The sequence below is a fragment of the Pituophis catenifer genome, unplaced genomic scaffold (genome assembly GCF_029215685.1).
Source record: "Pituophis catenifer annectens isolate HBS135680 unplaced genomic scaffold, rPitCat1.0.hap2 SCAF_2, whole genome shotgun sequence".
Taxonomy (NCBI): domain Eukaryota; kingdom Metazoa; phylum Chordata; class Lepidosauria; order Squamata; family Colubridae; genus Pituophis; species Pituophis catenifer.
The window spans coordinates 7,989,833-8,004,982 of record NW_027256882.1 but is presented as its reverse complement, the minus strand read 5'-3'; the positions used below and the strand labels follow the sequence as shown (position 1 = coordinate 8,004,982).

Below are 15,150 nucleotides of genomic sequence, written 5' to 3'. Positions count from 1 at the left end.
TGTTCTTAAATTATTGGGGTTTTTTAATTTGTCTGGGCCAATAATGATTTAATTTGATTTTAACTGGTTTTTTAAATTTTTGTATTTATGTATTTTATTGCTTGGCTGTTCACCACCCTGAGTCCTTCGGGAGTAGGGCGGTATACAAATCAAACAAAACAAAACAAAACAAACAAACAAAAATAATCAAGAATTCTTGTTCAAATAAAACCCTAGACATAATACATAAGACAAGGCAATAGCTGGAAAAGATGAACCTGAGATGCTCCTTCCTTTGGAAAGACGGATCACAAATTAGACTGATCTCTTGCCTTGTGAATGTTGCCATGCTGGACAGCCAAAAGCATCTTATGTGCAAACATGCTGCATTGGCCATCATACAGATGGTTTTGGTAAATCTGGGTGAGTTCACACAACACCCTTGACGTCTGAGTGAATTTATACAATACCCTTCACTTAGGTTAACGAAACAGAACTGCTATTTTGGAATAATTTACCATGCCAAAATATATAAATGCCTATGGAGATTCTCAGTCATCCAGATCATGGTTGTCCCAAAGGTGATTTTTTTTAAGCTGAAGAACCTTCTTGGATGAGAAGCAAAATGTTTTCAAGGAAAAAAACAGAAAGTCCAGTTGCCTCTTGAAAAAAAGCACCTTTGGGTCTTCCGGTTGACTTTGTGGCAAAAACGGCTGGAAAATAGAGGAGCTCCTCTGGACTCTGTGAAAAGCAGCTGGCAACTGCTTCCTGGGAAACCCTATGGGGTTAAACCACCCTGGAGGGGTGGTGAAGAAAGCAGATGTGCTTTGTCAATCGTGAGGAAACAGCAATTTACTCACTGATCTGAAGAAAGCTCTCCTGAATGGCAGCAGGGATGATGGCCATTTTCTTGGTCTGTCACAAGCTGGGACAACTGGGACACTAAGATTTTGTGTTGGAGCAGTATTTGGACAGAGCAATGAAACTGGGTGAGATAATTTCCAACTGTTTACTTAGAAGACTAACCTAAGTAAAGAGTTCCAAAAAAATTATCTCCAAATCTTAAGAAAGCGGCAGTTGGATTTATGGAGAAAGTTTAAAGATTAAAAATTAAAGAGGAAGATCAAGGATTAAAGACATAGAAGTAAAAGAAAGACCTAAAGCATGATTTAAAACAAAGAAAGCCAGGAAAAAAAAGCTGAATAACAGTGTGAAAAGTGATTATTGGGAGAAATTGCTTTTCTGAAATTTAACCTCTAGCCCCTCTGGCTGGATGCAAATAAACTGTTTTCAATTTTCTTCACTCTGTTGAATACTGGATTTGGGAGCAGGGGAGCCATCTACTGGACAAAGAAGATAACTGCAACATGTAAAATCCAAAGGAAAGTGAAAAGAGAGAAAGTGAACAACATCTGGGAAGCTACTTGACCTTGACTTTATCTTAGTAGGCAATTTGGATGCTGGGAAACATCTACTGAGCTTTTTGAAGCTTTACAAGGCAAATCAAATTAAACATTAAAACTTTATTGGAACTCTACACTGAAAAGCAGAAAAAAGGAGAAGAAGAAAAGATAAATAAGACTTTAAAATCTGGACAATAGGGGAAGGGAAGGGTTAAATTGGAAATTATAAAGACTGAAAAATGCAAATTTTAATTTAATTTTTATGCATTTAAAGATCAGAAATTTAGGAGACTTGGAGGAATAATTTTAGCATTGACTAATTTTTATTAACAATTGATTTTTTTGGAGTTTCTAGATATTGGGATACTGGAATATTAGAGGTATATTAATTGGTTACAAAATTACCCAGCAGAAGATAATAAAGTTCTATGAAGAAATGTTAGAAATGACAACAAAGAATATAAGAAGTTGATGGGAATATTTAAAGATAAAGATCTGAAGTAGAAGGCTCTCAACAAATGGTGGGAAAAGATGAATATAACAGACAGAAGACAGTTGAGAAATTAGATGGAGTGGTGAAGGAGACAAAGCCAAATAAACTACAAGAAGATAAAAATAAATTAAAAGCATATAAAAACACTGAAAAGACAATAATAATAAATACTAAAAATCAAATAGATAATCTTTTAAGAGCCTACAACAGAATAGAGAAAAAAGGGAAGATTTTTCAAAATAATGAAACAGTGATGGATGGATATACAAAAGATGCAGCAGAAGGAGATAAAGGGTAAGGCAGAGGGAACAATTAGTCTGTGCAAAAATGCTAGAAAGACATGTAGGATTCCAAAAGAGAAACGTAAAAGAATTACCAAAAAATCAATAAATGATGAAATTCTAAAAAGGCTGAGAGATGATGGATAGAGATATAATACTCTCCAATAATTATATTGAAAACCAATAAAAATAAGTAGAAAGTTTAAATTGGGTAAATAATAGCACAATAATAATAATAGAAATTTATTATAACCATAAATGTATTAAGATGTAAAATGTATTAAGATGTAAAATGTATTTACGGGACCGCCTGCTACCACCAATAGCCTCCCACCGGCCAGTACGCTCCCATAGAGAGAGGCTCCTCCGGGTGCCGTCGGCCAAACAATGTCGGCTGTCGGCCCCTAGGGGGAGAGCCTTCTCTGTGGGGGCACCTACGATTTGGAACGAGCTCCCCCCGGAGATACGTAGGATCCCGGATCTGCGCACCTTCCGCCGCGCGCTTAAGACTTTTCTATTTTATCAAGCTGGCCTGGCCTAAATCTTCCCCCTTTTTAAATGTGGAAATTTTAAATTTTTAAATTTTAAATTCGTCTTTTTATAGGGGTATGGGTAAGGCATTTTAAATTGGGGAGCCATTTTAGATTTAATTCTGTTTTAAACGTATTTTAATTGTTTATATTGTATGTTTTTAACTTTGGCTGTTCACCGCCCCGAGTCCTTCGGGAGAGGGGGCGGTATAAAAATCTAATAAATAAATAAAATAAATAAATAAAGATTAGGAGATGGAAGATTAGGACTAGTTATATCTAAATGTATTATTATGATCAACAGGATGCAAAAAAATATATTGGAAAATATAATTTTCAAGGATTATAAATTCAGTGGATTTAGATATATAATCTTGGAACCGATTAAATCTTATTGACAACTGGTTTTATTGATGTTTATAGAAAACTGAGATATTGAAAATGTGGTGGAACCCTGAGTGATATTTATAATATTAAAATATTAGTGACTTAACCAGGGTTAATAAGTATGTTATATGAAGAAATGTTATTGATGTTTACATACATTTTTGGAGGAAGTGATAAAAAATCATAAAGAGAGAAGAGTATTGTTTAAAGATAATGAGGTGAATAAAGAAGAACCCCAACAAATGGGAAAAATAAAGAAATAAGTATAAATTGGGAAAATAGTAGAATATATATTGATACATAAAAGTATATATTATAATTATAATGAGCACGTTAAGGTTAGAAGTTGAAAGATTCCATATATCTAATTGTATTATTACTTCAGGGAAATACTTTAAAAGCTGACCACCTGCCATGATGCTGTAATGATGGTGCAATGATAGGAATGAGATGTTATTCAGCCATAACATGCTTCCACTTTGATATCATATCAACATCTTGTTGACTGATCTCTTTGCACTGGAAAATCTTGGGGGCATAAAAGGCCCTGGAGAAATAGAGAACCTTGAAAGCTTTTATGACAGGCAGGGGATGCAGATATGAAGGCTTTTATAGACTCTGTCAGGATTAGGAAACCTTTGGAGCTTCTGTCTTGGAAGAGGGCTTTAGTTTCTTCCACCTCTTCCTATCACTGTGTCTTCAAAGCAAGGCTGGAGACTCCATCAGGAACACAAGTCATGTTGATGCTTCTGCTGCTTCTGCTGCCCCAGGAAGTTCTGGCAAGTTTCAGAGCCAAATGTCTCCTGACTCTGAAGAGGGACGAGGTGCATCCAGAGAACTATTACAAGCCAGGAGAGTTTCTCATTGGTGGCATTGTCTCTGCAACGAGGATGAAATTTCTAACATTAAGCTTCAAAAAGTCTCCTTTGACTCATTCTTGGTATGCCAAATTTTATGCACAGACTTAGAGCCTCTCCGTTCCACCCTAAGTTCTAAAGTTTCAGCTGCCTCTTTTATAATGAATGACCTCTTTGATCTGCTAGTTCTTCTCTCTTTCTGTCTCAGTTCATCCTTGGCTCATTCTTTTCAGCTGATGATCCTGATTTGAAATTCTCAAATAAGTAATCAGTAGAGATCTTCTGTGTTTCTTGGCTTTGAAAAAGAAGCATCTGCTTTTCTTGAGATTCTCTTAGCAGAGCTGGACTGTGGATGGAGAAGAGAGGATGATTCTTCTCTTCTACCACTCTCATGCTCAATAAGGTCATCAGAATGGGTAGCAAAATGCAGAAATGTTGACTTTTTCTCTGAAGTAAAAAGGAGATAAGCTTGACAATTTCATTCTATACCACCAATTAAATGAATGGGTCCCAGTTTAGAATTGACTTTTCTTAAATACGTGAATTTCATTTGAGAGGATGCCAGCATCACAATCATACAATGAGTTATTTGTCAGCTAAGTCTCTATGGTAGACATGTGAGTCCTATAAACACCTCCAGAAATTTAGCACTTACTGCATTTGTTAACAGTCATAGTTGCTCATTTTATGTGTCATTGCGGGTGTCTGAGTCTGTATGTGTCCTTTAATTATTATATATTTCATGTGGAATAACAGGTGACACTTCCAATGATTAATTATTGGGAAGATGAATAGGCAATAGTTTAACAGATGGATCGTTAGAGATGAAGTCATTGGTATACAGAGAGAAGAGAAGTGGGGAGAGCACCCAGCCTTGAGGGGGGGGTATGCTAATTGTACAGGTATCTGATATGATTCTCTTAGCTTCACCTGTTGCTTCCTGTTTGTTAGGAATTATGTAGAAATGGTGAACATGTAATAACAAAAATGTATAAAATTTTAAAGATCTGAAACAGACGATGAACAGGTTCAATTTGTATGACTGAATTCACTATTAAATTCAGATATTAAATAAAGATGCAGAGAATTTGGGTAACTGGTTTTCGCTTTACACTCTGTCTTGGGTTAAGATAATATTTTTGACATAGGATGTTGTATTCTTAGTATAGGAAATTAGAGAAATATTAAAGAATGGGTAAACATATTTCAAACCAATGTAAGATTTATGAAAAGAATGGGGAAACATTTTTTCAGGCAGGATGGATTTGTGAGAAAGCTCAGAAATTTTAGATATAAATTGACACAACAATACAAAAAACTTGAAAGGCTAAAAATTGTGAAGAAACCAGAATTCTTTTTTACTGGGACTTCTGAGCAAAAAATTAGATAACATTCATAATGTTTATATATGTTGCCTGTCGCAACATTATTGTATCCTCAATGGTGGAAGTATCATGGAATTCTCATAGTGGAGGACTAGATGGTGAAAAATGTAGAATTTGCAGAAATGAAAAAAATATCTGTTGAAAAAAAGGTGGGAAATCAGGTTTTTTTTAAAAAAAAAATCCTTGGACCCTTCCTTCCTTTATTTTTTCGTTCCTTTTTTCTTTTGATTAATATTTCATTTTCTTAAACAATTCTTTACAAATATAAATTTTAAAAAGAATGAGAGAAAGCTAACAATTACTAAACTAACTCAGAAATAATATGCATTCAGTATCCAAAAATAAAAGAAAAATGGAAAGTATCCCAGAGTTCTAATCGATAGGTGAGATTTTTTTTGGGTGGATGGGATTTAAAAATGCCTCCAAACTTCTCAACCTTAGGTGGATTAAAAATACAATTGTTAAATTTAACAGTTCAATAAAATGTTGCTTCAATTGATTATGTCCTGATATGTTCATGCTTTTAGGAAATCAAGAACAGAGTATTGGAAATTGCTATCCTTCCTTTTTGCAATCCAAGCAATCAACCAGAATCCCAACATTTTGTTCAATGTCACCCTGGGATACAACATCTATGAAAATTATTTCACAGCACAAATGACCTCGGAGGCTTTGCTGGACCTGCTTTCGGAGGGGGAGGCCAATGTTCCCAACTACAGCTGTGGAAGGCAGAGAAACACCATGGCTGTTCTCGAAGCGGCTGGTACTGACATCTCCATCCAGATTTCAACCATGTTGGGAACCTATAAAATCCCACAGGTGTGTCTTTGTTGTGAAGACCATTTTTAGACATGCAGCTTACAGCCAGACATCCTCTCTTCTAAATGAAGAGCAAAGTTCTATTATAGGAATTGTATGAAGTAAGGATGAAGGTTCTATCAAATGGTAGAGAAGGATCAAAGCAGACAATCCTCTCTCTGCTACAGTCCTAATGCAGACTGTGCATCTCTGCTGGTGATTTGCAATAGCCAAATGCTTCACTGAAGAGCTGCGGTGGCTCAGTGGTTAGAATGCAGTACTGCAGGCTATTTTTGCTGACTGCTGCTGACTGCAATTTGGCAGTTCGAATCTCACCAGTCTCAAGGTTGACTCAGCCTTCCATCCTTCCAAGGTGGGTAAAATAAGGACCCAGATTGTTGGGGGCAATAGGCTGACTCTGTAAACCACTTAGATAGGGTTGTAAAAGCACTTTGAAGCGGTATATAAGTCTAAGTGCTTTTGCTGTTGTTATTGAAGTGAGAAGAGAGGCACTGTAAACAGAATGACTAGGAGTGGAACAATTCCTCCATTAGGAGTGGATATTGTTTTTATGATCTCTCAAAAAAAAAAAAGTTATTTTTTTTTCCTTTTCAGATTAGTCACGGTTTTGACTCCCAGGTTGTGAGTGATGAAAATCCTTTCTTCTACCCAATGCTCCCAGCTGAAGGAGCCCAGTACCCAGGGATGGTGAAGCTGGTCCTCCATTTCAGATGGACCTTGGTGGGTCTCCTTGCTCCAGACACTGAGAATGGACAAAGATTCATCAGGATGTTGGCTTCTCTGTTGAGCAGGAATGGCATTTGCCCAGTTTTATCACAAATCTTTTCCCCAGCTTCACGGGAAGCGAAGATAGAGTGGCATTTATACCGCAGTTGGAGAAAGATGAATGTCTTTATTTTTGGTGCAGACTTGAATTCATTCAATTCAGGGGTTTTGCTTTTGGATCTAATATTTGAAAAGATTACAGAACCTCCTAGAGGAAAAGTCCTGCTCTCCACAATCCGCTGGGACTTCACTATTTATTTGAAAAAAGAATCTTTTCCTGTCGAATACTTCCATAGCATATTTTCCTTTCCTATGCAGAAAAATCAATTTGCAAAGTATGGTAGGCAGTTGAACCTTTATTATTTTATGAGATATTATGTAGAGACCTCTTTCCTGTGTTCCTCCACCAACGATGCCTTTTCAGTGGAAGTCTGGATACAGTGCAGGCAGAGAGAAGATCTGGAAGCTCTCAAGGAAGCGGAGATGAATCCAATCCTGACCCGGGACAATTATTTAATTTACAACACAATCTGGGCTGTGGCAAGGGCCTTAAATGCAGCTTATTTATCCAGATCCAGGAACACATTTAAAACTGGTAAAAAAGTGAAAACTCCAAAGCTGAAGGCATGGCAGGTACTTATTTTCTATTGCAAAGCTCTCCACCGCATCTGAGAATCTATGTTACAATTCTAAGGACCTGACAATAATTATACTGTATTCTGAATATAAAGATTACATTAAATTCCAATTTTCCACCGCTCTCATTTCTGCAATTCATTTCACCCTGCTCATTTCTTTTCCAATTTCTTTTTACAAAATTCTTGGTAAAAATATTATTCTTCCACCTCTTTTTTCTTTGACTCTTTTTTTTTTTTACAAGCAGGACCATTAACATGTCACACACTAAAAAGTGTGTTGTGTTTTTTAAGCTATTTAACTTCTCTGATCCTCTCACTCTATGGGCTGCCCTTATGCTCCAGGACATTCTTTAATCAGAGTGGGTCTCATTCTCTGGCTAAGAATCCCTATGATTTTCCTTCCCTGGCTCAAAGCTCCCAGTCGAAGCCTCTTTGGGCTAAGAAGCTAAGCAGGCTAAGGTCAGGTGAGAAGATGAAGGGTTGGGCTGGGAAAAGTCTGGAAGCAACAAGAGTGAAAACTATTCCACAAAATATTCCATAGATGTTCCATAAAATTAAAGGAGGTGACCTTAACTGGTACCAGAGATGATCTTTCACCATGAAGTTATTGGGGTCTCTGCTCCATGGCAAATTGCCCACCTGTCACCTCAATGCAGAGTTTCATAACCACAACTTACTAGTAGAGCAAAGGTCCCACATTCATCCTCAAACTCAGCAAAAAAATTTCTCTTTCTAGCTGCCAATTGACCTATAAACCCGTTTTTTTATAACATTGTTTCTGTGTGGGGCATCTGATTTCATTTTGGCCTTATTGGCAAAATTCCTTCAGTGTTGTTGAGCACAACTTCCATTTCCTTTAGGGTTTTAATTTTGGACCTCAATACTTCATACTGCATCTATCCTTTACTTTGGTTACTTCCCATTGGTTTTCCAAACTCTGCAGTGACAACTACAAATGGAAGCGATAAAGATCATCCTTCACTCTCCTTATTTTCCATGTCGTTCTTGGTCCTTCTAACAAGATTTTTATTCCATTTTCCTCATATAGATCTGTGAGATTTAAAAAAACAGCAAACCTCATAAAAAGTAAAACGGTGACCATGAACAAGTAAAAAGTAATTTTATTATAAATACACACACACACACACACACACACACACACATATATATACCAAATTTATATTTTGCTTATAAAGAAATAAAGGGAGACTAGTATAGATCTATTACAAGCTTTTTAGCTTTCATCAGCTAGCCATATCCTTATTTGTATTCGAACTTGGGCTTCCTGCATGTTAGGCAGTTGAATTAACCTTCTGAGCCACAAGTTCTCCTCCCTTCATCAGCTGGTACCAGAGATCATCTTTCCTCAACATCATCTTGATATTGGGGTCAAGTTGCCCACCTGCCACCTCAATAAGCACAACCTATTAGTAGAGAGTAAAGCAAAGGTCCCACAATCATCCTCAAAGTGAGCAAAGATTTGTTTCTTCCTATTTGCCAACTGACCTGTAAACCAGTTTTTTTATAACATTGTTATAAAACTTATATAAAACTATAACTGTGTGGGGCATCTGATTTCATTTTGCCTTTAATGGCAAAATTCGCTCAGTGTTGTTGTGCACAACTTCCATTTCCTTTATGGTTTTAATTTTGGACCTCAATAGTTCATACTGGATATATCCTTTGCTTTGGTTACTTCCCATTGGTTTTCCAGACTCTGCAGTGACAATTATGAATGGAAAAGATAAAGAATATCCTTCACCATCCTCATTTTCCATGTCATTGTTTCTTCTAACAAGATTTTTATTCTAAATTCCTCATGCAAGCTCAAATAGAGGCATCGTACCCAAGAGTTTTATATGTCCTGTGTAACATTACCCATTTTCTCTTCCATTCCAGTTTCATTCTTTCCTTCAAACTGCTGAGTTTTACAATAATTCCATCAATGGGGTATATTTGGATGAGAATGGAAAGCTGGTAGCAGACCTCGACATTGGGAACATGGTGGTTTTCCCCAATTATTCTGCCATCACAGTGACACTTGGGAGGCTAGAAAGAGTGGGATCCTTGGATTTCAAGTTCATGATGAACCAGAATGCTATTGCAAAGATGGAGATGCTGAACAAGGTGGGGAAAATACTTTATTCTGTTCTTTTTGAATGTCTTTCCAATACGATTGCAGAATTGGAGCAGGGACAGACTTGGGATGTCATCTCAGTTCTCCCAGAAAGGAAACATCTTCCCGTTAGATGTTCACGTGTCTATGAGAAAAATATCCTTAACTATTTCAGTTATCTGTTCATCAAATTTCTGCAAAGATGCTGGATTTATATCATGGGACAAAGTGATTAATTTTGTCAAAGCAGAAATCCATTCAACTTTCTTTTCAGTAGATACATTGAGAACTTAATCTAAAATTGTAGTAGGAGAAAAATTGGAAGAGAAGATAAATAGATGAACAGCAAGCAACCACATCAGTTTGAGGAGCTGTAAATTTCTTGTAGTCTTCAAATTTAGCAATGAATTGAATTGGAGATCCCCAAACTTTTCCTTTTACATATTTTAGGAAATAAAATAATCCATGTTGTGGATGTTATTTTCCCCCTCTCTCTGGCCAGCCCTTCCCTCCTTCCAGGTGTGTTGAAAGCTGTCCTCCAGGATTCATGAAGGTGGCTCAGGAAGGGAAGCCCATCTGTTGCTACAATTGCCGTCCTTGTGCAGAAGGAACCATCTCCACCATGGAAGGTGGGTGACAGAAGGAGAAAGGGAGAGACTTTGGGGAGGATCAGAAATCCTGAGATTCTCCATGAACATGCATTTTGGAAGGCATGGTGGGAGTGGATCCCACCTCTTCGAATCTTGATCAAGATATACATTTTTGTCATAGTGAATTATAAGAAATATCTTGGAGATTAATCTTATATATATATAGGTGAAGCCAAGAGGGATAGAGATCACGGATAAAGATACAGGATAAGTGAGGGTTGAGTGTTGTGAGAGAGATGACATCTCTTGCTCTTTTTTTAATATATATATATATATATATATATATATATATATATATATATATATATATATATATATATATATATATATATATATATTTCTTTTTCGTAGGCTTTTATGTGCATATTCTTTCTAGCCAGGTTTTACCTACGTAAACGTAGTTGTTCTACAGCCCTAGGTTCTGTGAAATCTCATTCACAAGTTTCTGGGCCTTTTTTCTGCTGACAAACTGCTGTCTCCCAGAGAGCAACACAGAGTTGCAGTTTGTCAGCAGAAAAAAGGCCCAGAAACTTTCGGGTTTCTTCCCGTGTAATTGTGGATATATCCCTAAAAGGGTAGACGTTTCGGCAGAATCCCATCTGCCATCATCAGGCTTATGCCAGTAGTCATTTTGCACTAACTTATATATATATAAGTTTTTATTGGTTAAAAATTATGAATAAACATAGATACAACAATACAACATACAAAACAAGTAAACATAAATCAAGTCTTATGACTTCCTTTTTAAAATTATCACCTCTGTAGACTGTCTTTATATCCTTATCTATATATCTATTTATTTACATATAAAGCAATATGATAAACTCCATATTTAATTTCTTATGTTCCTTAGTTGGTACTCAATTTTTGTCTCTATAGTTTGACCCTTCTTTTGTGTCCCTATTTTTATATTTCTTCCTTTTTCTCCAACCAGTTATACCATTTTTGCCATACTAAATAATAGTCTGTTTCATCTTTTTCTTGTAATTCTTTTGTAAGTCTATCCATTTCTGCACATTCCATAATTTTGGTGATTATTTTGTTTTCCATTGGTATGTCTTCATGTTTCCAGTTTTGAGCTTACCACACATATTCCATATTTCAAATTACTATTTACTTCATTGCTCTGAACAGTGAGAGTTTCCAGATTCCAGAATATAATGATGGAACTTTAATTGGATTTTTATAAGAGGATTGATCAGATTCTTGCAAGTGTCCATGTCTCATGGCTATTTTGGGCAGCCACAGATTCACACTGTAGCTACTTGCCTGTAATCAAAGGATGCATTTCTTTGCTAAAGGAATTGTCAGGATTCCAAGTAATACACCCATAGCAAGCAAAACTCTGAGGAGGGTAGATTCCTCAAAGAATAGCTTTATTGGATAAATAAATCTGGTGAAAACCAGCTGAAGGTTCCCATAGTTTTCATCTAATTAAAAATAAAAGGTATCCCTCAAACCCCAAACAATCAGTCACTTGGTCCAATCAAGGCACTGTCTGGTTGCCTGGTGACATCACTCCTCCTTCCTCTGGCCAGGTGGTAGAATGTCCTTGGTTCCCAAGAGAAAGGATTTTATTTTGGCTACAAAACCCCAGCTATCACTCATCCCCCCTCCCTATCCCTCAGCTCCAGTGTGGCAGCACTGAGGCTCCAAGACGGCTCCGGTCAGGTCAGCTTCAGGGTTGACAAAAGTCTCACAGAGTGTCTTTGATGGGCTCTTCATTCTACTTGCTGGCAGGGGGGAGTTGGTAGCCTTATGTCATAATCCTTTGACTGCTCCATATATTCAGGTGGTGCCTTTTTGGGTCTGCTTCTGGTGACTTCTGGGTTTATACTACCTGAGTCTGACACTGCAGAATTTCTGCTGGAGACTCCTCTTAAAACAACTTTCAAAGTCATGGTCCATGAAGAGGAGAGGAGGGGAGGGGAGGGGAGGAGAGGAATCATGAGTTGAGGTTGAGCCAAACTTCCTTCTTGATCTTATTGGAAGATGTTCCTCTTTCTGACAATAAAAAAATGAGGAATGCATTTTGATGTCCTCACTCCATATCCAACTCATCTTCAAGGGCCACTCAAACTGACGTTTCTTTCTCCATGGCAAAATCAGTGTTTATCCATTTCAGATGGCATAAGCAACATTAAGAGATCCTTCACATGTACTTAATTTCACTATAATCTGGATTCCATTGGTGCCTTAAAGCATTGACAAAAGGCTGGGCTCCAATTTTCAAGAAATTTAGCAGTGAAAAGATAAAATGGTGGAACTGCCTTCTTCCCTTCTTCTCTCTCAACAAGTTCATTGATGAAATGGTAACAGTAAAAAAGAAAAGTAACATTAAGATGTTCTAGATGTAGGGAAATGAAGAAACATATTGAATCCATCTACACACAGTCATTCATATCAACAATTATTTTACCCAAGCAATGCATTTTATTAAAGGACATGTTAAAGGGAGACTCTACTCTTGCTCTTTTTCAGATGCAGACAAATGTACCAAATGTCCAGAAGATCAACATCCAAACACCTATCGAGTTCACTGTATCCCCAAGATTAAAAGTTATCTTTCTTATAAGGAAAATCTGGGGATTATCCTGACTTCCATTGCCTTGTTCCTCTCTTTAACCACTGGCTTTGGCTTGGGGATCTTCATTAAATTCATGGAAACACCAATTGTCAAAGCCAACAACCGGGACCTCTCCTACATCCTCCTGGTCTCCCTCCTGCTTTCCATTTTGACTTCCTTCCTGTTCATTGGCTGGCCAAGGAAGGTGACCTGTCTCCTCAGACAAACAGCCTTCAGCATTGTCTTCTCACTTGCCATTTCTTCAGTCTTGGCCAAAACCATCACAGTGGTGTTAGCCTTCTTGGCCACCAAACCAGGGAATAAAGTGCAGAGATGGTTGGGGAAGAGTTTGGCCAACTCCATTGTCCTTTCTTGTTCTGGTCTCCAAGCTCTCATCTGCAACATCTGGTTGAGCACTTTCCCCCCATTCCCTGACTCTGACATGAACTCCCAACTTAGAGAAATCATCCTACAATGCAATGAAGGTTCTGTCGCCATGTTTTATGTTGCCCTTGGGTACATGGGCTTCCTGTCTGCTGTCTGCTTCACGGTGGCTTTCCTGGCCAGGAATCTCCCTGGGGCCTTCAACGAAGCCAAGCTGATCTCTTTCAGCATGCTGGTCTTCTGCAGTGTCTGGGTGTCCTTTGTGCCTGCCTACCTGAGCACCAAAGGGAAGTACACGGTGGCTGTTCAGGTCTTCTCCATCTTGGCCTCCAGTGCTGGACTGCTGGGCTGCATATTCTTCCCTAAATGCTACATTATTATTTTTAGGCCAGATCTGAATACTAAAGAATATTTGATGTCAAAATAATAATAATAAAAAAAGACTTTCAGAAATCTATTATTTTTCAATAATTTCATTTAGTAAGCTTGATTAATGGGTTTTGATAATTTAATGTTTTCTTGTTTGCTTGTTTAATCTACATGCTGCCCATCCTGACTAGGGATGATGCTATTATATATATATAAATCTCAGTTATAGCTTCTTATATTATTCTTATTGTTAACTATATTGAATATGAAAGAAAACAGTATCTTAAATATGAGGATCTCTCACTATATAAATTATTAATTGACAAATAGGTGTTTGATATTAATTAATTCATTTGATTATATTTAAGTCAATACAAAGTTTGAAGACAGTAGAATCAGTATGTTTCTATCAACTGTTAAAGTTTGGGGCTTGTAATTCCATGTAAATATTTCAGTAATAAGTCTCTTTGGGATTTATCTAAGTATTTAAAGTATACAATAAAAATCTAGGGTGATCACAATATACAACTGTTTAAAAGTAGGTCTCCTTCAAAGTCATTTAAATTATCACAGTTCTTTGTTTTTGGTCTCTCTGCTCACTCCGCAGCTTCCTTGTCCTCTGCTTTCTGAATGGCAGCTACCTTCAATTTGCACTGTCACTGTCACTGTCACTCTCTTTTTGTTCACTTCCTTTACTTTCTTCCACTTCTATCACCACTGTCTCAGAAAGGTAACTTTTTCTTTCTTCCTGCCACGTTCCTCCCCAGAATTTTGTCTCTCAAAATACTGTTTCCGATATATCAATTGTTGAATCCACACTTGCAATCACTTTCTCTCCTCCCCAACCTACAACGATTCAGTCTTCTTCCTTCTCCACTCCCACCGCTAAGGCGCCACCACCTCCACCTCAGAGACTCACTTTTATTCAGTAGTTTTTGTAAATCCCATCCACCAGAGAGATAGTTTGGTGATCTGTGTTTTTTCTTTTTCCTATCTGCCGATACTTCTGCCGCTTCTCACTTTCTGCTTCCTCTCATATCTTTGTCGGGACTTTCTGGGACAGTGGTGATAGAAGTGGAAGAAAGTAAAGAAAGTGATCAAAAAGACAGTGACAATGACTTATTGTTATTATGATAAGGAAGCTTTATAGTGAAAAAGGTGACAATTGATGGTATTGTGGAATATTTCTTTCAAAAATTTAAAAATGTCAAATACATCCACAGTAACTAAAGTGGCAAAAAAACAAAACAAAGCACAATGTCAATGACACCTTCTCCAGCAGGGCAACAGTTAATTACAGATATGGTGTGCAGTGAAAAACCAGGGCCGACACCAACCCTGCAAAGTTTACAATCTTCATTAAATATGATTCAGGAGTTCATGATAAAAATGCAGGAATCAATAACCAACAATCATGAGAAAATGAAGGGTGAATTAGGAGAGGTAAAAGAAGACATAAAGAAATTGGACAATGGAATGGGAAAAATTCAAGATACAATAGCGAAAAACGAACAGAAAATAAAAG

The 15,150-nt window shown here is 37.2% G+C and overlaps 2 protein-coding genes across 2 annotated transcripts in view; one reads left to right on the top strand and one right to left on the bottom strand.

Annotated features, from left to right (window-relative positions):
* The window catches only part of LOC139309804 (vomeronasal type-2 receptor 26-like), a 79,007-nt gene that overhangs the window by 45,513 nt on the left and 18,344 nt on the right, over positions 1-15,150 (bottom strand). The window lies entirely within an intron of this gene.
* LOC139313430 (vomeronasal type-2 receptor 26-like) lies at positions 3,811-13,683 on the top strand. The gene is made up of 5 exons (XM_070939042.1): positions 3,811-4,013; positions 5,843-6,134; positions 9,437-9,664; positions 10,156-10,282; positions 12,788-13,683. The coding sequence occupies exons 1-5, from the start codon at positions 3,811-3,813 to the stop codon at positions 13,681-13,683; spliced, it is 1,746 nt and encodes a 581-aa protein (XP_070795143.1).

Coding starts and splice junctions, on each gene's coding strand:
- LOC139313430 (XM_070939042.1), top strand. CDS start 3,811: ATGTTGATGCTTCTGCTGCTTCTGCTGCCCCAGGAAGTTCTGGCAAGT. Junction 9,665..10,155: donor AGATGGAGATGCTGAACAAG/GTGGGGAAAATA, acceptor CTCTCTGGCCAG/CCCTTCCCTCCTTCCAGGTG. Junction 10,283..12,787: donor AACCATCTCCACCATGGAAG/GTGGGTGACAGA, acceptor GCTCTTTTTCAG/ATGCAGACAAATGTACCAAA.